The sequence below is a fragment of the Tauraco erythrolophus genome, chromosome 19 (genome assembly GCF_009769465.1).
Source record: "Tauraco erythrolophus isolate bTauEry1 chromosome 19, bTauEry1.pri, whole genome shotgun sequence".
NCBI lineage: Eukaryota > Metazoa > Chordata > Aves > Musophagiformes > Musophagidae > Tauraco > Tauraco erythrolophus.
This window is the reverse complement of record NC_141483.1, coordinates 1,407,054-1,422,297: the sequence shown is the minus strand read 5'-3', so window position 1 is coordinate 1,422,297 and position 15,244 is coordinate 1,407,054. Positions and strand designations below refer to the sequence as shown.

The window sequence follows — 15,244 nt, the reverse complement described above, 5'->3', positions numbered from 1 at the left end:
AAGCGACTGCCCAAATTCGGAACGATTTATGAATGATTATTTTGATGATTAATTCCCAGTGTAATCCTTTATTACCACAAAAGTACCGCCTGTGCCTCCATCTGCAGATGCTGTGAAAACCCCCATCTATCTTTTGGCAGCCAGGCTGGGCTATTAAATATAGATGCCCGTTGCCATTTAATAATCATCGCTATTAAAAGCGGTGAGAGCAGATGCGTCTTCTAGAGCCAATGTGGAAATGGCTTCCGTTGAGAAACGACAGGGGGATCAACGTTTCCAAGAGATCCCGATAATCCCAGATGGGAAGAGCTGGTGTTTCTGAATCGAACCTGTAGTGTCAACAGGGAGACTGGTTGGTGATGGGAGAAATCAGGGAATCTCCTAAGGAGGTGGGATTGGTTTCCGGAGTATTTACTTGTAGAAACACCTGGGAGGAGCGAGGGCTCCGAGTTTTGTCTGGGATTGCTGCAGCAGAGATCGGCTTTGATGCTTGCCTGTCCTCATGGGCTTCCTCCGCTCTGCCTGGGGAGGAAAAAGGGTTTTTGCTAAATAAGTGTGATATTTTTCATGCGATTAGATACAAAACTCCTGGACAGGTATGGAAAAGGCAGGAGAGAGTGCCCAAGAGGTAGAACTGAGAAGAAGGAGGTTGAGAGTGAAATATTGCTCTTTTCATGTTATATTTTGCAGTTGGGTTGTGTCCTGTCCATCCCGTCCCTGTCCCCCACCGTGTTTCTTTTCATCCTCTCCAAGCCGAGCAAACATGCCGTGATTCCCAAGCACCAGCTCTGGATGGCAGCAGGAGGGAAACTGAGGCAGGGAGCGACAGAGCTTGTCACCTACCTCAAGCAGCTGAGCCAGGGGACGGTTCTGATGTGGATACGTCGTCATCGGAGCGGAAGAAGCGGTTCCCGAGGCTGCTCCTGCCCCGGCAGCTCCCCGTGGGCAGCGAGGGCTGGCCATGGCTCTGGCCTTCAGCCCCCCTGAAATTAGGCACAGGGGTTGAACGTGTCCTCATTGTAAGGGGTGCAGGAAATTTGGGCGCTGAGGTGTTGCAGTGACCTGAGGTGGTGATAAACACCGACGATGAGAACCAAACTAGGCTTTGTTTTCTTGGTGGAAGTAAAGCTCTGCTTTCGGAGTAGGAAGCCTTGGTAGCTGTGATGCCAATTGTACGCTGGTGGCCAGTGTCCTGGAACCATCAGTGGTGGGTTGGGTTGGGTCAGCTCCTAAAGACACCAAAGGGGAAGAGCAGCTTCGAGTTGCCCATTTCTGTAACCCTCTGAGCTATGTAGGGACTGGGGTGTTTTCCAGGGGACATGCTTTAGGTGATGGAGTGCTTTCAGTGGACCTCTGGTGACAACTATAGAGAGGAAGCTTGGACTGAGGCAGGCCATGGGCTCTGCTGACTTTTCCCATGGAAACTGTAGCAGCAGGAAAGCTCCTGAATCTCTGCTCCTGCCTTACGTGCCTGTTTTAGCTGGTGTGCCCTGCCCGGGCTGGCTATGGGTGCCCTGCTGTCCCCACATGGGTGAATTGGATGGAGAATGGATGGAGAGCAGCCCTGAGGAGAAGAATTTGGGCGTGCTGGTTGATGAGAAGCTCAACATGAGCCGGCACCGTGTGCTGGCAGCCCAGAAAGCCAACCGTGCCCTGGGCTGCATCCAAAGCAGCGTGGGCAGCAGGTCGAGGGAGGGGATTCTGCCCCTCTGCTCTGCTCTCCTGAGACCCCCCTGCAGTGCTGTGTTCAGCTCTGGGGTCCCCAACACCAGAAGGACCTGGAGCTGTTGGAGCAGGTCCAGAGGAGGCCACGAAGATGATCTGAGGGCTGGAGCACCTCTGCTATGGAGATAGGGTGAGAGAGTTGGGGTTGTTCAGCTTGGAGAAGAGAAGGCTCCAGGGAGACCTCAGAGCAGCCTTCCAGTACCTAAAGGGGGCTACAGGAAAGCTGGAGAGGGGCTTTTTACAAGGGCGTGTAGTGATAAGACAAGGGGCAATGGCTTTAAACTGGAAGAGGGGAGATTTCAATCAAATCTAAGGAAGAAATTTTTTAAATTGAGGCTGGTGAGGCACTGGAACAGGTTGCCCAGAGAAGCTGGGGCTGCCCCATCCCTGGAAATGTTCAAGGCCAGGTTGGATGAGGCTTTGAGCAACCTGGTGTAGTGGAGGGTGTCCCTGCCCATGGCAGGGGGGTTGGAACTAGATGGTCTGGATGTTCTCTTCCAACCCAAACCGTTCTGTGATTCTGTGAAGTCGTGTCCCAGAGTCACTGTGTGGAAGTGTGTGATAGGAAGAATGTGACACGCTGCAGCATTCCGTAGCAATGGGAAAAACTACCCCTCAACACGCTGCCTGTCAGATCTGGGAGAGCACAGCAGCAGCGGGTCTGTGCTGTCCTGGTTCTTGCTTTGAGAGAAGCTCATTAGCACTGTGGGGTTCGTTAAAAGCACCAATGCTGCTCCACCATTTGCTTCAGGTTTGCCGTGTGAGTCTTTACAAAGTTTCCCTGAACCTCCCAGTGCCGCTCCAAGGAGCATCGGCATCAGCCAGCCGTGCCAAAGCCCATCTCCAAAGGGCGTTGGGGATTGCCAATATACTGCTTCAGCATCCTCTGGTGAGGAGGTCAAGGTTGGTTTGGTGGAGACCGGCTGTGGGTGGGTTTGGTGGAGACCGGCTGTGGATGGGTTTGGTGGAGACCAGCTGTGGGCTCTCCTCTTGTGAAAAGGTGACTGGTTTGGGCTGTGGATTGGGGAAACGGGCAGTGCTGTGGGTTGGTTTGGTGCCTGACAGCAGCTTTCACCGTGCATCAGCAGAACATCTCGTGTGGGATTTCGGTGGTGACCATGGTGGGCTGGGCAGGTTGTTGCCTGCCTGGGAGAAGGGCTTTTCCAGGGCAAGCTGAGCCGGCTTAGCTTGTCGCTTGGACAAGGAGAAGAATCACATAATCTTTGAACCTGTCAGTCCCTTTGCCTCTCCCTGTGCTATCCCCGTCCTCCTGAAAAGGCTCATCCCGGCTTTGCTTGTCCAGGGACAGCCCCGACACGCCTGGCCGCGAGCAGCAGCACCCTGGGGTTGCTCCGGGTCTCCCCGATGATTTCAGGGTGGGTGGGCTGCGTGATGCCCCCAGTGGGCACCGTGGCGCTGGGTTCTCCCCACAGGCTGCGATGCAAAGCCCCAGCACGAAGAGGTGCCTGCTTTGCCCCTCCAGCCCTTCCACCGGCTCCGGAGAAATTGCCAGTGATGGGAAATATTTGGCTGAGGGAAGTTTTAGAGACGGAAAACAGAGTTTCTGCCTTAACGGCCTCCTCGCGAGCTGCCGCTCCGGGCGCTGAGGCTTCGCGTCGCTCTGCGGGCTGAGAAACAAGCCCGGAGAGGCTTATTGCCAATGGCTGCTGAGCCACTTTGCGTCGATTAAATAGCTCCAAAAATAATCTTCCCGGCTTACGGGGAGGCCAACGGTTCCTATAGCAACTGCTCCGTGCCCGTGCCCTGCAGAGGCAAACCACAACACATGGCCCGGGAGTCGGTTCGCACGTCAAACCAGAGCATGAGACCAGGAGTGGAAGGGTCCGGCTCGGAGGGGCGCGTGGCGTTAGGGTGCGTGCGAAACGAAAGCGTGTGCCTGCCCGGAGAGGAGGTTTGTTAAGCAGGTCCAGGGAGGGGATTCTGCCCCTCTGCTCTGCTCTCCTGAGGCCCCCCTGCAGTGCTGCCTTCAGCTCTGGGGTCCCCAACAGCAGAAGGAGATGGAGCTGTTGGAGCGGGTCCAGAGGAGGCCACAGAGATGATGGGAAGGCTGGAGCACCTCTGCTCTGGAGACAGGCTGAGAGAGTTGGGGCTGTTCAGCCTGGAGAAGAGAAGGCTGCGGAAAGACCTTCCAGCACCTTCCAGTGCCTAAAGGGGCTACAGGAAAGCTGGAGAGGGGCTTTGGACAAGGGTGTGTAGTGACAGGACACGGGGCAATGGCTTTACACTGAAAGAGGGGAGATTTTGGTGGGATCTAAGGAAGAAATTCTTCCCTCTGAGGGTGGTGAGGCACTGGACCAGGTTGCCTAGGGAAGCTGTGGCTGCCCCATCCCTGGCAGTGTTCAAGGCCAGGTTGGATGAGGCTTTGAGCAACATGGTGTAGTGGAAGGTGTCCCTGCCCATGGCAGGGGGGCTGGAACTGGATGGTCTTGAAGGTCCCTCCCAACCCAAACCATTCTGTGACTCTGTGATTCGCTCTGCAGGGACAGGGTGTGCTGGGGCCTGCATTGGAGGTGGCACGGCTGGAAACCACGTCTTAAAATAATATTGGTGTCCTTGAAGGATCCACACTGTGTGCAGGGAGCAGGGATGCTTTCCTGGCTCCAGCAGAGCCTCTGTGCTTTTTGCTGGTGCCAGCACCAGCCCCTGGGTCCACCTTGGCCCTGCCCAGTCATGGACATTGGATTGAGGTTTAACGTGGTTTAGGAGCTGCTGGGAACCAGCTTGGGCTTGGAGATGAGGATCCAAAAGGGCCAAACTGGTGAAAGGTGTAAGGGCAGCATTGAGAGCTGATGAGCACAGAGCGTCCTCCAGCTTGGCAAGTCCTCCCCGCCCCGATCCTGCCAATCTCTTCCTGATCCCGTGCTTGTGTTGGAAACCAGCCTTTGGAAGCCATCGTGAAAACTCGATTTGGGTTGGGACACACTTGCCACGCTGGAAAACTTCGCAGCAGGAGTCTGGGGGCGGAGCTGGGGCCGTGCCGGGGTGCTCCTTGCCATGGCCCATGTGCCATCCTCCCTCTGCCAGCTCCCCCGTGGAGGAGCATCCCAGCGAGGGACGCTGTGCTGCTCTGCCTTCATTTTCCATCTCGCCCATTGTGAAGTTTGCAGCAAAGCCTCACGGATGTCCCCGGTGTGCCGTGTCCACACTGCGTCCTGGTGAGAAGCACCTTTGTCCTCCATGGGTTTCTTCCGAGTTGGACTTACTCAGCCGTTCTCAGGGGTGGAAAAAATAGTTGGGAGTTGTGTTTTCCCCCTCTGTAGCTCCCAAGCATTTAGGAATATAAGTTTCTCCAGCTTTCAGGAGGTTTTGTGATCTTAAATCACTGTGATTAGGAAAGCCCTGGATTTGGGGGCTGCAGAGGCCCCGCGCGGTGCCTGTGCCGGGCCGGTTACAGCTTTGGTTCTGTAGGTCGCCTGCGGCGTTTGTGCTCGAGTGCGGAGCTGTGGACAGAGTCTGTCTCTCCGAGGGTGTTTCCTGACCTTTGGGATGTTTTACCAGCCTGAGCAAAGCAAAATCCATTTCTTTTTTTTTTTTTTTTTTCCCCCTGGCTAAGTTGATCCAAAGGCTGGAAGGAGGGAAGGATCCCAGAGCCCCGGCGTTTGGCCACGCTCCAAGCAAAGCCCTCCCGGCCATGGCTTGCGGCTCTTCCACCGTTCTGGATGAGCGAATCCTTTTATTCTCAGCATCAAGAACAAATTTTGCCGCTTCTCTCTCCTGCGGCACTTTGCAGTAACCTTCAGCAGGAACCGTAGGAGGTGGTGGGTCTCCTACAGCCGCAGCAAAGCGGCTTTGCTGGGACCATCCTCCCCAAGATGGAGAAACTTGGGACAACCCCGTCCCCACCGTCCTGGCCGTGCGTCAGGAACCGTTCCCATTGTGATGATTGTCCTGATGGTATCAAGGAAGGAGCTGGAAGGGTGGGTGAAGGTGGCTTCTCCACTCGAATCTGCAGCCACTCTGACCCACGAGCCATTGGACTGAAGCTGGTGCAGATCCGAAAGGTTGGGAGTTGCTTGAGGAAAGAGGTGGGTTTGTTTCTCTGCTTATTTTGGCTTTGGTCAGCTTTCCCTCGAGCTCCCAGGAGAAAGGGGAAAGGTGACGTTGGTCCTCCCATCTCCCTTCCCTGGGCTGGCAGGAGCCCACTGCTGGCATCCTGGCGCTGGAGGGTGCTGGAGTCTCTGGTGAGCGTTGTGCATGGAGAAGGTGCAGAAGGACAGAGTGGAGGAAACATGAGGATAATTTAGAAAATAAGGAGGAGCTCACGTGCTGCTCTTCTCTTTGTGATGGTCATCCCCGCGGGGCTATGGTTTGCTCTTTCCTGGCCCTTTTAGGATGCTTTTCCTGGTGAAGCCAAGACCTCATCCAACCTCCCGGCTTTCCCAGAGCCAAGAATAACCATCAAGGCGTCAAAAGCCTCCAGGTAGTAAAGTGAGGGACGAGGAGTGTCCAGGGACGAGGAGTTTCCAGGGATGAAATGTTTCTGGGGACGAGGAGTTTCCGGGGCCTCGGTGGATCCCACTCGGCCGTGCCAGTGCTGCGCGGGCAGTGAGGACCGGAGTGTTCCAGCGCTGGAAGGCGTTTCAGTGTTTATTGGGGGCTGGAAGCCCGTCTCCAGAGCGGTGTCCGTGCCTCATCCTACTGGGATGGCGGTGAGATCGCTCGGGTGCTTCGCGCGATCGTTTTCGGGTTTAACTTGCTCCGATGTGATTGTAACCGCGACGTCGTGTTTCCTTCTTCCCGTGCTTGGATTTGAGATAATTGCACCAAATGATCTTGCTTGAGATGTTTTTATTTCACCGAAGCTTCGCGTCCATCCAGGTCTCCATGTCCTGGGGGCTGTGGGTGCGGAGGAGGTGCCGGTTACGGGGATGTGGATACCGGGGATGGAGGGAGGTGATGAGTTTTCCGTCCTCTGCGCCGGCTGTGCTTTTGCCCCCTTGGGTGCACCACCACCCTCTCGCCTGAAGGTCCCGTTTGAGGTCTGCAGCCTCAGCGGAGAATCTGACACTTCGTTCCTCCGTTTGCATGGGCAGCAGGAAGAGCAGGAGGAGGAAGGTGGGATTCTGCCGCCCACCCCACCAGCGTCCCAGCACGATAATTCTGCACAGCCATTAAAAATAAATAAATGATACAAAAAGAAATGGGCCACGCTGCGTTGGTGCCTCCTGCCTCGAGCCGAGCGCGCGGGCGGGGAGCGTTGCCACAGCCGGGACAAACAGGCGGCGCTGGGCGGGCGGTGCCACCTTGGCAAAGGACGGAGCCTGTCGGTCACTACGCGGTGCCATCCCTGCGGCAGAGCAGTTTAGCGATGGGCGAGATCCCTGGGCTGGGACCCGGGACAAGGGGGCATCTGGGGGTTGAATGCTGCCTGGGGCAGGTGAGAGGTCCTTCCTCTTGCTTGGCACCATTTTGGTGGTCTTTGTAAAGGGATAAAATTCTTTTTGAGAAGTATTAGCGATGGGTGCAAAGAGAAAAATCCCAAATTTGGTTTGTCCTCTTGAGTCCCACAGAGGTAACGGTGGATTTTTGGACATGGTTAGCGGTGAGGGTTGCCTGTCTGGTGTCTGTGATGAAAACCGAGCTGGTGGGGTTGACTTCTGCTTCTAGTAGATTTTTTTTTTTTATAACATATTATAAATTGGCCATTGAAGAGTCATTAGTGATCAGATTGCCAGATGCTATGGCGAGGTGGTTCTCATCCGCGTGCTTGAGTGCCCACAGATTGCCCAGCCTGGGACACACTGCCGGGATGCCGTGGGGAGGGCATGGATGGGCACCTGGAGAGAGCCAGGGGGGTCTTCAACGGGACATACGTGGCCGTGGCTGAGCTGTAAAATGCCACCACCATCCTGTGCCCACCCTGTGTGCAGATCACACGCCTGAGATGTGGGCTGTGTTTGAATCGGTGCCCGCGGGTGTGTTTGTGTGGTGCTGAGGTGTGTGGTGTTGTGGCACAAGGGCAGTGCCAGAGGCTAGACCTACTGGACCAGTGTGTGGACCTTACAGCTCCAGAGGAGCAGGTTTCCAGCTTGATCAGAGGCCCAGAGAAGTTGTTGCTGCCCCATCCCTGGAGGTGTTCAAGGCCAGGTTGGATGAGGCTTTGAGCAACCTGGTGTAGTGGAGGGTGTCCCTGCCCATGGCAGGGGGGTTGGAACTGGATGGTCTTGAAGGCCCCTTCCAACCCAAACCGTTCTAAGATCATATGACGGCTGCAGATGGAGCCTTGCAAGGTGGAGGCTGTGTTGCTGGGCAGTAGCTCTGGTGAAAGCTCGTGCTGTGTTTGGTGGCGAAGGAGAGATGCATGGGAGGCCATGAAAGGAGATATAAACAACATAAAACATAAAACTTCCGGGTTGCAGCCAGACTAGACGGTTGCATTGGGAGATGCTGCCCTGGTGCTTCATGCGCTGCTTGTGTTTTGCTCTGTGCCCTGTTTCCTGGCCGGGCTTTGATTTTCTTCTCCTGTTCTCCTTGAGCAGCTGGGTAAATCCTGCTGGGTGGGATAAGCCTCATCCCTGGGCTATGCTGCCTTCATAGAGTCATAGAACCACAGAACGGTTTGGGTTGGAAGGGACCTTCAAGATCATCCAGTTCCAACCCCCCTGCCATGGGCAGGGACACCTTCCACTACACCACGTTGCTCAAAGCCTCATCCAACCTGGCCTTGAACACTTCCAGGGATGGGGCAGCCACAGCTTCTCTGGTGGGCAACCTGGTCCAGTGTCTCACCACCCTCAGAGGGAAGAATTTCTTCCTTAGATTGATCGAAATCTCCCCTCTTCCAGTTTAAAGCCATTGCCCCGTGTCCTGTCACTGCACACCCTTGTCCAAAGCCCCTCTCCAGCTTTCTTGTAGCCCCTTTAGGTACTGGAAGGTGCTGGGAGGTCTCCCCAGAGCCTTCTCTTCTCCCGGCTGAACAATCCAAACTCTGTCAGCCTGAAACGAGGATGTGCTCCAAGTCAGCCTTGTCCCTTCACATCCTTTCTGGGGAACTTCATAGCCAGGAGACTTGGTGCAGCGCCGTGCTGTGCTCCGCTGCTGCTTCGGCTCTGGGTTGAGGGTCCTTTTGTTCTATCCCACTTGCTCTGGCTCCCGCCTTAGGAACACACCCCCGGTCCTGTCCAACGCAGGATGCTCTTTCCCTCGTTTTCCTTGGCTGGCCCAAGAGCAGTGGAATGGACACAAGCAGTGGCTGAACATCGCTCTCCATATCTACAGTACTTTGAAACGAGTCAGCAATAAATCCCAAATGCCCACCCATCAGCGAAGTTGGGGCTTTTCTCCTTTCCTCCCAGCCCAGAACGGTGACGTGCCATATCCCCGCTTTCACCGAGCCATCCCTGAGCTCTGACCTTGGCAGCGTCGCGACATCTCACCTGGAGGACGTCCTCATCCTCCGCAGCTCCCCCAGTCCTGGCACAGAAGCCGTGGGCAGGTTTCACTTGTGCCCATCTCTTTTTAATCCAGAAACAGATGATTGAGGGAAGGGGAAGTGAAAGGGGCCGCTCTGCGCTCTGCCGACGGTTTTTGGGTGCAGCCAGAGAAACCTGGAGCCAACCTTCGCCCAGGGAGGACAGGGCACGGGCGCGGGGATGGGGTGCCCGGACCCTTTCCCTGCGCAGGGGACTGCCACCGCTCCGCGCTCGCGTTTTGCATGAGCTTTAGGTGATGCCGCCCCTCGGAGCTGCTCACCCCCTGCGCCATCCCTGGGTGAGCGGTGGGACGGGCTGAAGACACGCTGTGCCCACTCGCTGCTCACTTTCTGGTTGGTTTGCTGGTTCCAAGTCACCCGAGCGTTGTGGAGTTGCAGGGATAACCATTCCTGCCGTGCCGGGGAGAGGCTGATCCTGGAGTTTCGTGCCCTCTGAAGTTTCGGGTAAAAGCTGCTGCTCTCCCCGGTGTCCCGTGCCCTCTCCCGTGGGTGAAAGAGCTTTTCGACCATGCAGAGCCCTGTGAGCTTTGCTCCTGGTGCAGGCACCTTGATGCTCTGCCCAGCTCCCATAACGGAACAGGGAGCTTTAGCACGTGGCCCTTCCGTGGTGGCACCAGCCCCCCGTCCCTGGTGCCACCCTGCTGTCCCCCAGCCCTGAACCAAAGCCCAGTGACAGCCACAGGAGTCCTTTGGCTGCCTCCTCGGGGCGCCGGGTGACCTCCCATGTTGCTCCTCCACCCCACACTCTGCTCCCAGGGCGCACAGTGCCAACGACCCCCCCAGCCCCGGCTCAGCTGCCTGCACGCGGTGGGGAGGCAGGAGGTCCCCCTGCCTGCAGCGCTGGCAGGGGGGTTAGTACGTCCAAGGGTAACCATGGAAACTGTTTTTTTTTCTTCTTTTTTTTTTTTTTTCTTTTCCTCCATCCCTCCCTTTGCAGATGACTCGGGCGACGAGGAGCCCGCCTCGCAGTCAGACAAGAGCGAGCTGCACGGCACGTTGAAAACCCTCTCGAGTAAACTGGAGGACCTGAGCACTTGCAATGACCTGATCGCCAAGCACGGGGCGGCCCTGCAGCGCTCGCTCAGCGAGCTGGAGAACCTCAAGGTGCCTGCTGAGAGTGGTGAGAAGATCAAGGCAGTGAACGAACGAGCCACGCTCTTCCGCATCACCTCCAATGCTATGATCAACGTAAGTGCTGCCCGCCGAGCCGCCGCGGTTTGCCAGGAGGCAGAGGGAGAAGCTTTATTTCTCCTCCTCTTCCTCCATCGTCCTTCCTCCCTCCGGCACGACGCCGTTTTCTCCCCGCGCGCCAGCTTTCTCCTGGAGCTGTGCGTTGGTGCCGGGCTCGGGCACTGCCAGGAGCTCAGTGCCGGCTTAGCACCGCGGGGAGGGGATGGGAAGTTGGGAAGGTGCAGCCCCCCCAGATACCGGTCTGCTGCATCCTTACAGCATCCTTTTCTGGGAGGCTGCTCCAAAATAGGATGTTTTGGCTGTAAAGTGGAGATTTGGGATGCAAAGGGGCTTTTGGTTGTTCCTGGGGGTTCCTTTCCGGCTGGCACGACAATTCGGAGCCTGTTGCCTGCTGTGGGTTCACACCCCCATCCCCACATTGCTCATGTCCTCATCGGCTTCCATGAAGCTGCCCTTGTTTTACACGACCGGGGGATTTAACCCCCTCGGGGTCGGAGAGGTGCCTGGTGCCAGCTGCGCTCTCCCACTCTGCGCCGTTTTGGAGGTTGGGAAGCTCATGCCGGCACCGGTGCTGCTCCCCGCCTTGTGCAGCGGGATGGGAATTCCTCATTATTTTTTGGACAGCTTCTCTTCTGCCTTCGTCGCAGTGAGACGGCCCTTTCAGGGAGCCGCGTTTTCCCTGGGGACCTTTGGGGAGGGGAAGAGAGGGTAAAACTCCATTAAATATTTAAAGGAAAAAAAAAAAACAACCACCAACCAACCCCAACCCACCAACCTAAAAGCTTAACGGACCTGGAATAATATATGAAGGCAGAGCTCAGGGAATTGTGAATGGAGCAGCGCCGTCACCGCGCCGAGCAGAAGGAGGTCGTGTGTTGTTTTACGTGAGCTTGGAAAAACAATAATCATCCCCAGCCGGAGCTGGAGGGTGCTCGGGGAGCCGCATGGTCGCAGCATCCCCCCCGGCCCTGCTCACAGGATTTTGTAGCCGTGGTGGGGGAAAAAAAGGGCTTCCTGAGATGATGTCTTGCGTTCTGGAGCGGTTTCGGGAGTGCCTGTGCTGCGTGCTCGTCACAGGGAGTTCGTTGAAGTTTTTGGAGTGGGGACGGCAGCGTGTCGCGAGCGGTGGGGAGGGGACGGCGGAGCCCTGGGTGCTGCCGAGGTTTGCTGGGAGGAAGCAGAGCGGCTGTGGGATGCGGGCAGGGAGTCACTGGGGAGAGGGTTTCTCTAGCAGCCGTTTGGGAAGGGACAAGCAGAGCGATATTTGGTGGGTCCAGCCTGGAGAGGAGGAGGTCACGGCAGTTGTGACGTGATAAAAGCTTGAGCGAGGCCGTCTGGATAGTGGGAAATAGCACAAAAATTGTTGTGCAGAAAAAAAAATCCCGGAGAAACGTGATTTATTCCGGACCCCGAGCAATGAGTGGGGTAGAGGAGGGAGCGAGGCACGTGTTTTGGGATGGGTGTCAGAGATCCGTTTCTAACAGCGTCCTTTTGTGCTTCAGCCGGGGGCTGAGTGTCTGGAGATGTCCGAAGGGGAAGGGCTGTGACGTGGCAAAGCGGCAGGACAGGAGCGAAGCGGCAGCTCCGGGGGGGTGGTTGCAGCTCTCCCAACCTGCCGAGGAGCCTCTTGTTTCGGGGGGAAGGTGACAGGGCTGTGGGCAGGGGGACGCAGGGCAGGGTTGTGGGGGGACCCACCGCCTGCCCACCCCATCGCGGTGGGCTGGTGCTCCCAGTTACGCTGTCCCCGTTTCTTGCATGGATCCCTTTTGGCGATGCCTTCTGCGAGCTGCGGGGGCCCCCTGCCAAGGGAGCCTCTCGCGGGGCTGGAGGGCGGCTCCGCGCGACGCAAAGGTCCCAAAATCTTCTGTATCCAAACGGGAGATATCGCTAGAGAGATGCAGAACCAAATAATGAAGTCAGAAGCCAAGCCATCTCCTGGCAGGGGGTGAAAATACACCGTCCTCCTGCCCACCACCAGCCCGGTGGGCTTCCTGGGGCCACGCGTCCCGTGGGAGCACAGGGTGCTTTTGACGAGCTGGAGGAATTCCTTGCAGGAGGAATTAAACACCCCTCGTCCACCGGCTCTTCCCCAGGGAGGCCTGAGCCAGCAGTGACAGGCTGGTGCCGGCGCGTGGATGCTCCGTGTCCGCGTTCTGCCCTGGCCGCAGCACCGAACCCGCTGATCCGCTCCCAGTTGCCTCCCAGGGCATCGCCTCTTCCTGTGCACTGGAGATTTGCTTTTGCAGGAGACGCCAGGGATGGTGACACGCGGCACCGCCCGTTCGTTGCTAAGATCTTGCTGCCTTCCCTTCTTTTCCGGTTGCATCCCTGAGCACTTGAGGGGGGTTCGGATCCATGAAGCTCCAGCCACGACAAACCCTGCCTCCTCCCGAGCAGCCCCAGGCTCTGTGCTTGAGTCCCGCTCCTGGCTGCGACCCGTGCGGCCACCGTGCCCCAGCCACTGGGCAGGGGACAGGGCAGGGCTGGGCTTCGCTGCCCGCAGCAGGATGGGACGGATGCTCTGAGGCTGGCGCTTGGGCTTTCCGTCCAGCTGCCTGTGATCCGATTATGTAAATGTCCCCGGAGCCGTGGGGAGCGGCAGCAAGCAAGTAGAAATAAATAAATACATATGTAAATGAAAGAGCTTCGCTGTGAAGGTGAAGGTGACCTCCTTGCTGCGTGCTCTGGGGCTCTGCCTCGGATGGCTCCGGACATCGGGAGGAGGAATCAGTTCGGGCAGCCCCTGGGTGAGTGGTGCTCGGGATGGCGGAGGAAGGTTTGGGCCGAGGCAGAGCGGGATGCGCCAAACCTTTGTGTTACAGGTGAGGATCTAAAACGCGGTGGGGGCTGACTGTTGCAGGGCTCTGTGAGCCACCCGTTCGCTCAGCTCCCATCCGTGCTTGGAATTCTCACATAGCACCGCGCCGGTGAGACTCATGGCAGAGTTTGGCTGCGCCAGGACCAAGAGGCCCCATGTCGCTGCAAGGAGTGCCAAGGAGGAGACGTGGAAAAGCGAGTCACAATCTGCCGCGGGGGAGGAGTGGGAGGCGTGTAAATATAATAAGTGGCAAATTAAAGGGATAATTGGAGGCCTGGAGACGAAGGGCGCTGTGCTGAATTGCGTTGGCTCGTCCAAGGAGCAGGGAGAGCTCCCGTCTCGTCATTCCGCAGCAGACAGCAGGGCCGCGCGGACACGCTGCAGAAGCCGGTTTTGCGCGTTGGGAAGAGCTTACAGAGCTGGGGGTGGTGCTGGAAATAGGATTTTTAATGGGAATGGGGTTTGCCGTGGCGAAGCTCGGAGGCAGCCGAACTGTGTGCGAGCGCACGGTGGCTGCGCTGTTCTTGGCTGCCTTTGTGCTTTCTCGTGGCCACCGTGGCGGTGGCCACCCAAGCCTATCATGCGGGGGACGCTGGCACCTGCTTCCAGGCAGACTGACTTCCCCACCCGCCTTTTTCTTTCCCCCGGGAACGGACCTATCTGGAGCACCGGCACCCCAAGACATGCGCCAAGAGCATCCTGCAGCCCTCGGAACCTGCAGTCGGGGTTTTTCAGTACATGAAACACAACGCTTGAACCAGAAGCGAGATGGATAGCAGCATGTGCTGCTTCTCCCCCGGGAAGTGGCCACGGGCTGTTCGTTTAAGCCTCTCCAGGATGCACAGCAGTATCCCAGAGCCTACATCCTCCAGCCCCGGCCGTGTTTCTCCCTACGGATCCCTTCGGGGCCGTGCTCCAGCTCAGCAGCGGTTACGGGGTGACCCGGTGCCACATGCCCGTGGCTCGAGGAGCAGCCAACCTCTCCCCACGGCCACGCTTGGCTTCTGGAGCCTTTGAGTGGCATCTGCCCGGTGGAGGCATCCACCAGTGGGCACCGGAGGTGGGTTTGTGGAGGGTCTGAGTGCGGGAGCCGGGGGGGTTACAGCTGCCTGGTGGATTTGGAGACCTCCTGGGTGCCAGTGCTAGACCGAGCTGCCCGGGGGGAAGCTGCGCTGCTCCTCTGCCTTCCCATGTCCCAGCTGCGCTGCTTGTGTCGTGAGGTCTGAGCCTCCTCTGCCCCGCGGGGATGCTGCCGTGATGAACCTATGCTCCCACAATTGTTTCCGTATTAAACCGGAGTGACACTGAGCATGGTGTCAGAGCGGCGTCAGGCTCACCAGAGCAGCCTCCGGCCCGGTGCGGGGTTTCTAACGGTTTGTTTTATCAATGAGTTAACCGCCGTACGTGGCTGTGTGTGCTTGTAGAACTGCTTAAAGCTGGGAGGAAAGAGAGTCCCCGGGATCTCCTCGCCAGGGCTCGGACACTGGGGTGACTGCGTGGTTGGGGTGATGGCGCTGCCACAAACCTGACAGGATCCCGGCGCAGATCTGGCTCGGATCTCGGGGTCCCCGAGCCCATCGTGACACAGGCAGGATGAGACCCGACCTCCCCTCTGCCTGCATGGTGCTGCCGGGGCAGAGGCGCTGGGCACGGAAGGAATAGCAGCCAGCTGGCTGCTCCCAGTTCAGCCCAGGACAGCCAGTGGGGCTGGAGCAGCCCTCACCCTGCGCGCCCTTACACCGCGCTGCAGCAAGCAAGTGCCAGCTCCGGCCCCGGGATTGACCCAGCCATGGTCAGTGGCCCTGAGCAGATGCTTTGCTGCCTGAAATCAGAGCAGAGCCCCGCGGTGGGACAGGGTTCTCCTCCCTGGGACTATTGCGGTGGCGACCGCGCAGGAGGAGCCGTTTTTTTGCGTGCCCGTGCTGTAATGTGGCCCGTCTTAATTATCCGTGCTGCGCTAACGATGCGCGTGCACGCTAATCAGCATGCTGAAAACCATGTCACCGACCCAGAAAACCCCCGGCTTTGGGATTAAATCTTTAACCCAACCCATTAAT

The 15,244-nt window shown here is 57.6% G+C and overlaps 1 protein-coding gene across 3 annotated transcripts in view; it reads left to right on the top strand.

The window, feature by feature from the left end:
- The window catches only part of OSBP2 (oxysterol binding protein 2), a 114,961-nt gene that overhangs the window by 68,222 nt on the left and 31,495 nt on the right, over positions 1–15,244 (top strand). For all 3 annotated transcript variants that reach the window (XM_086623825.1, XM_086623824.1, XM_086623823.1), the window contains exon 4: positions 10,116–10,366. In XM_086623825.1, the coding sequence (XP_086479951.1) occupies positions 10,116–10,366 (251 nt within the window). The remainder of the gene's footprint in view (positions 1–10,115; positions 10,367–15,244) is intronic.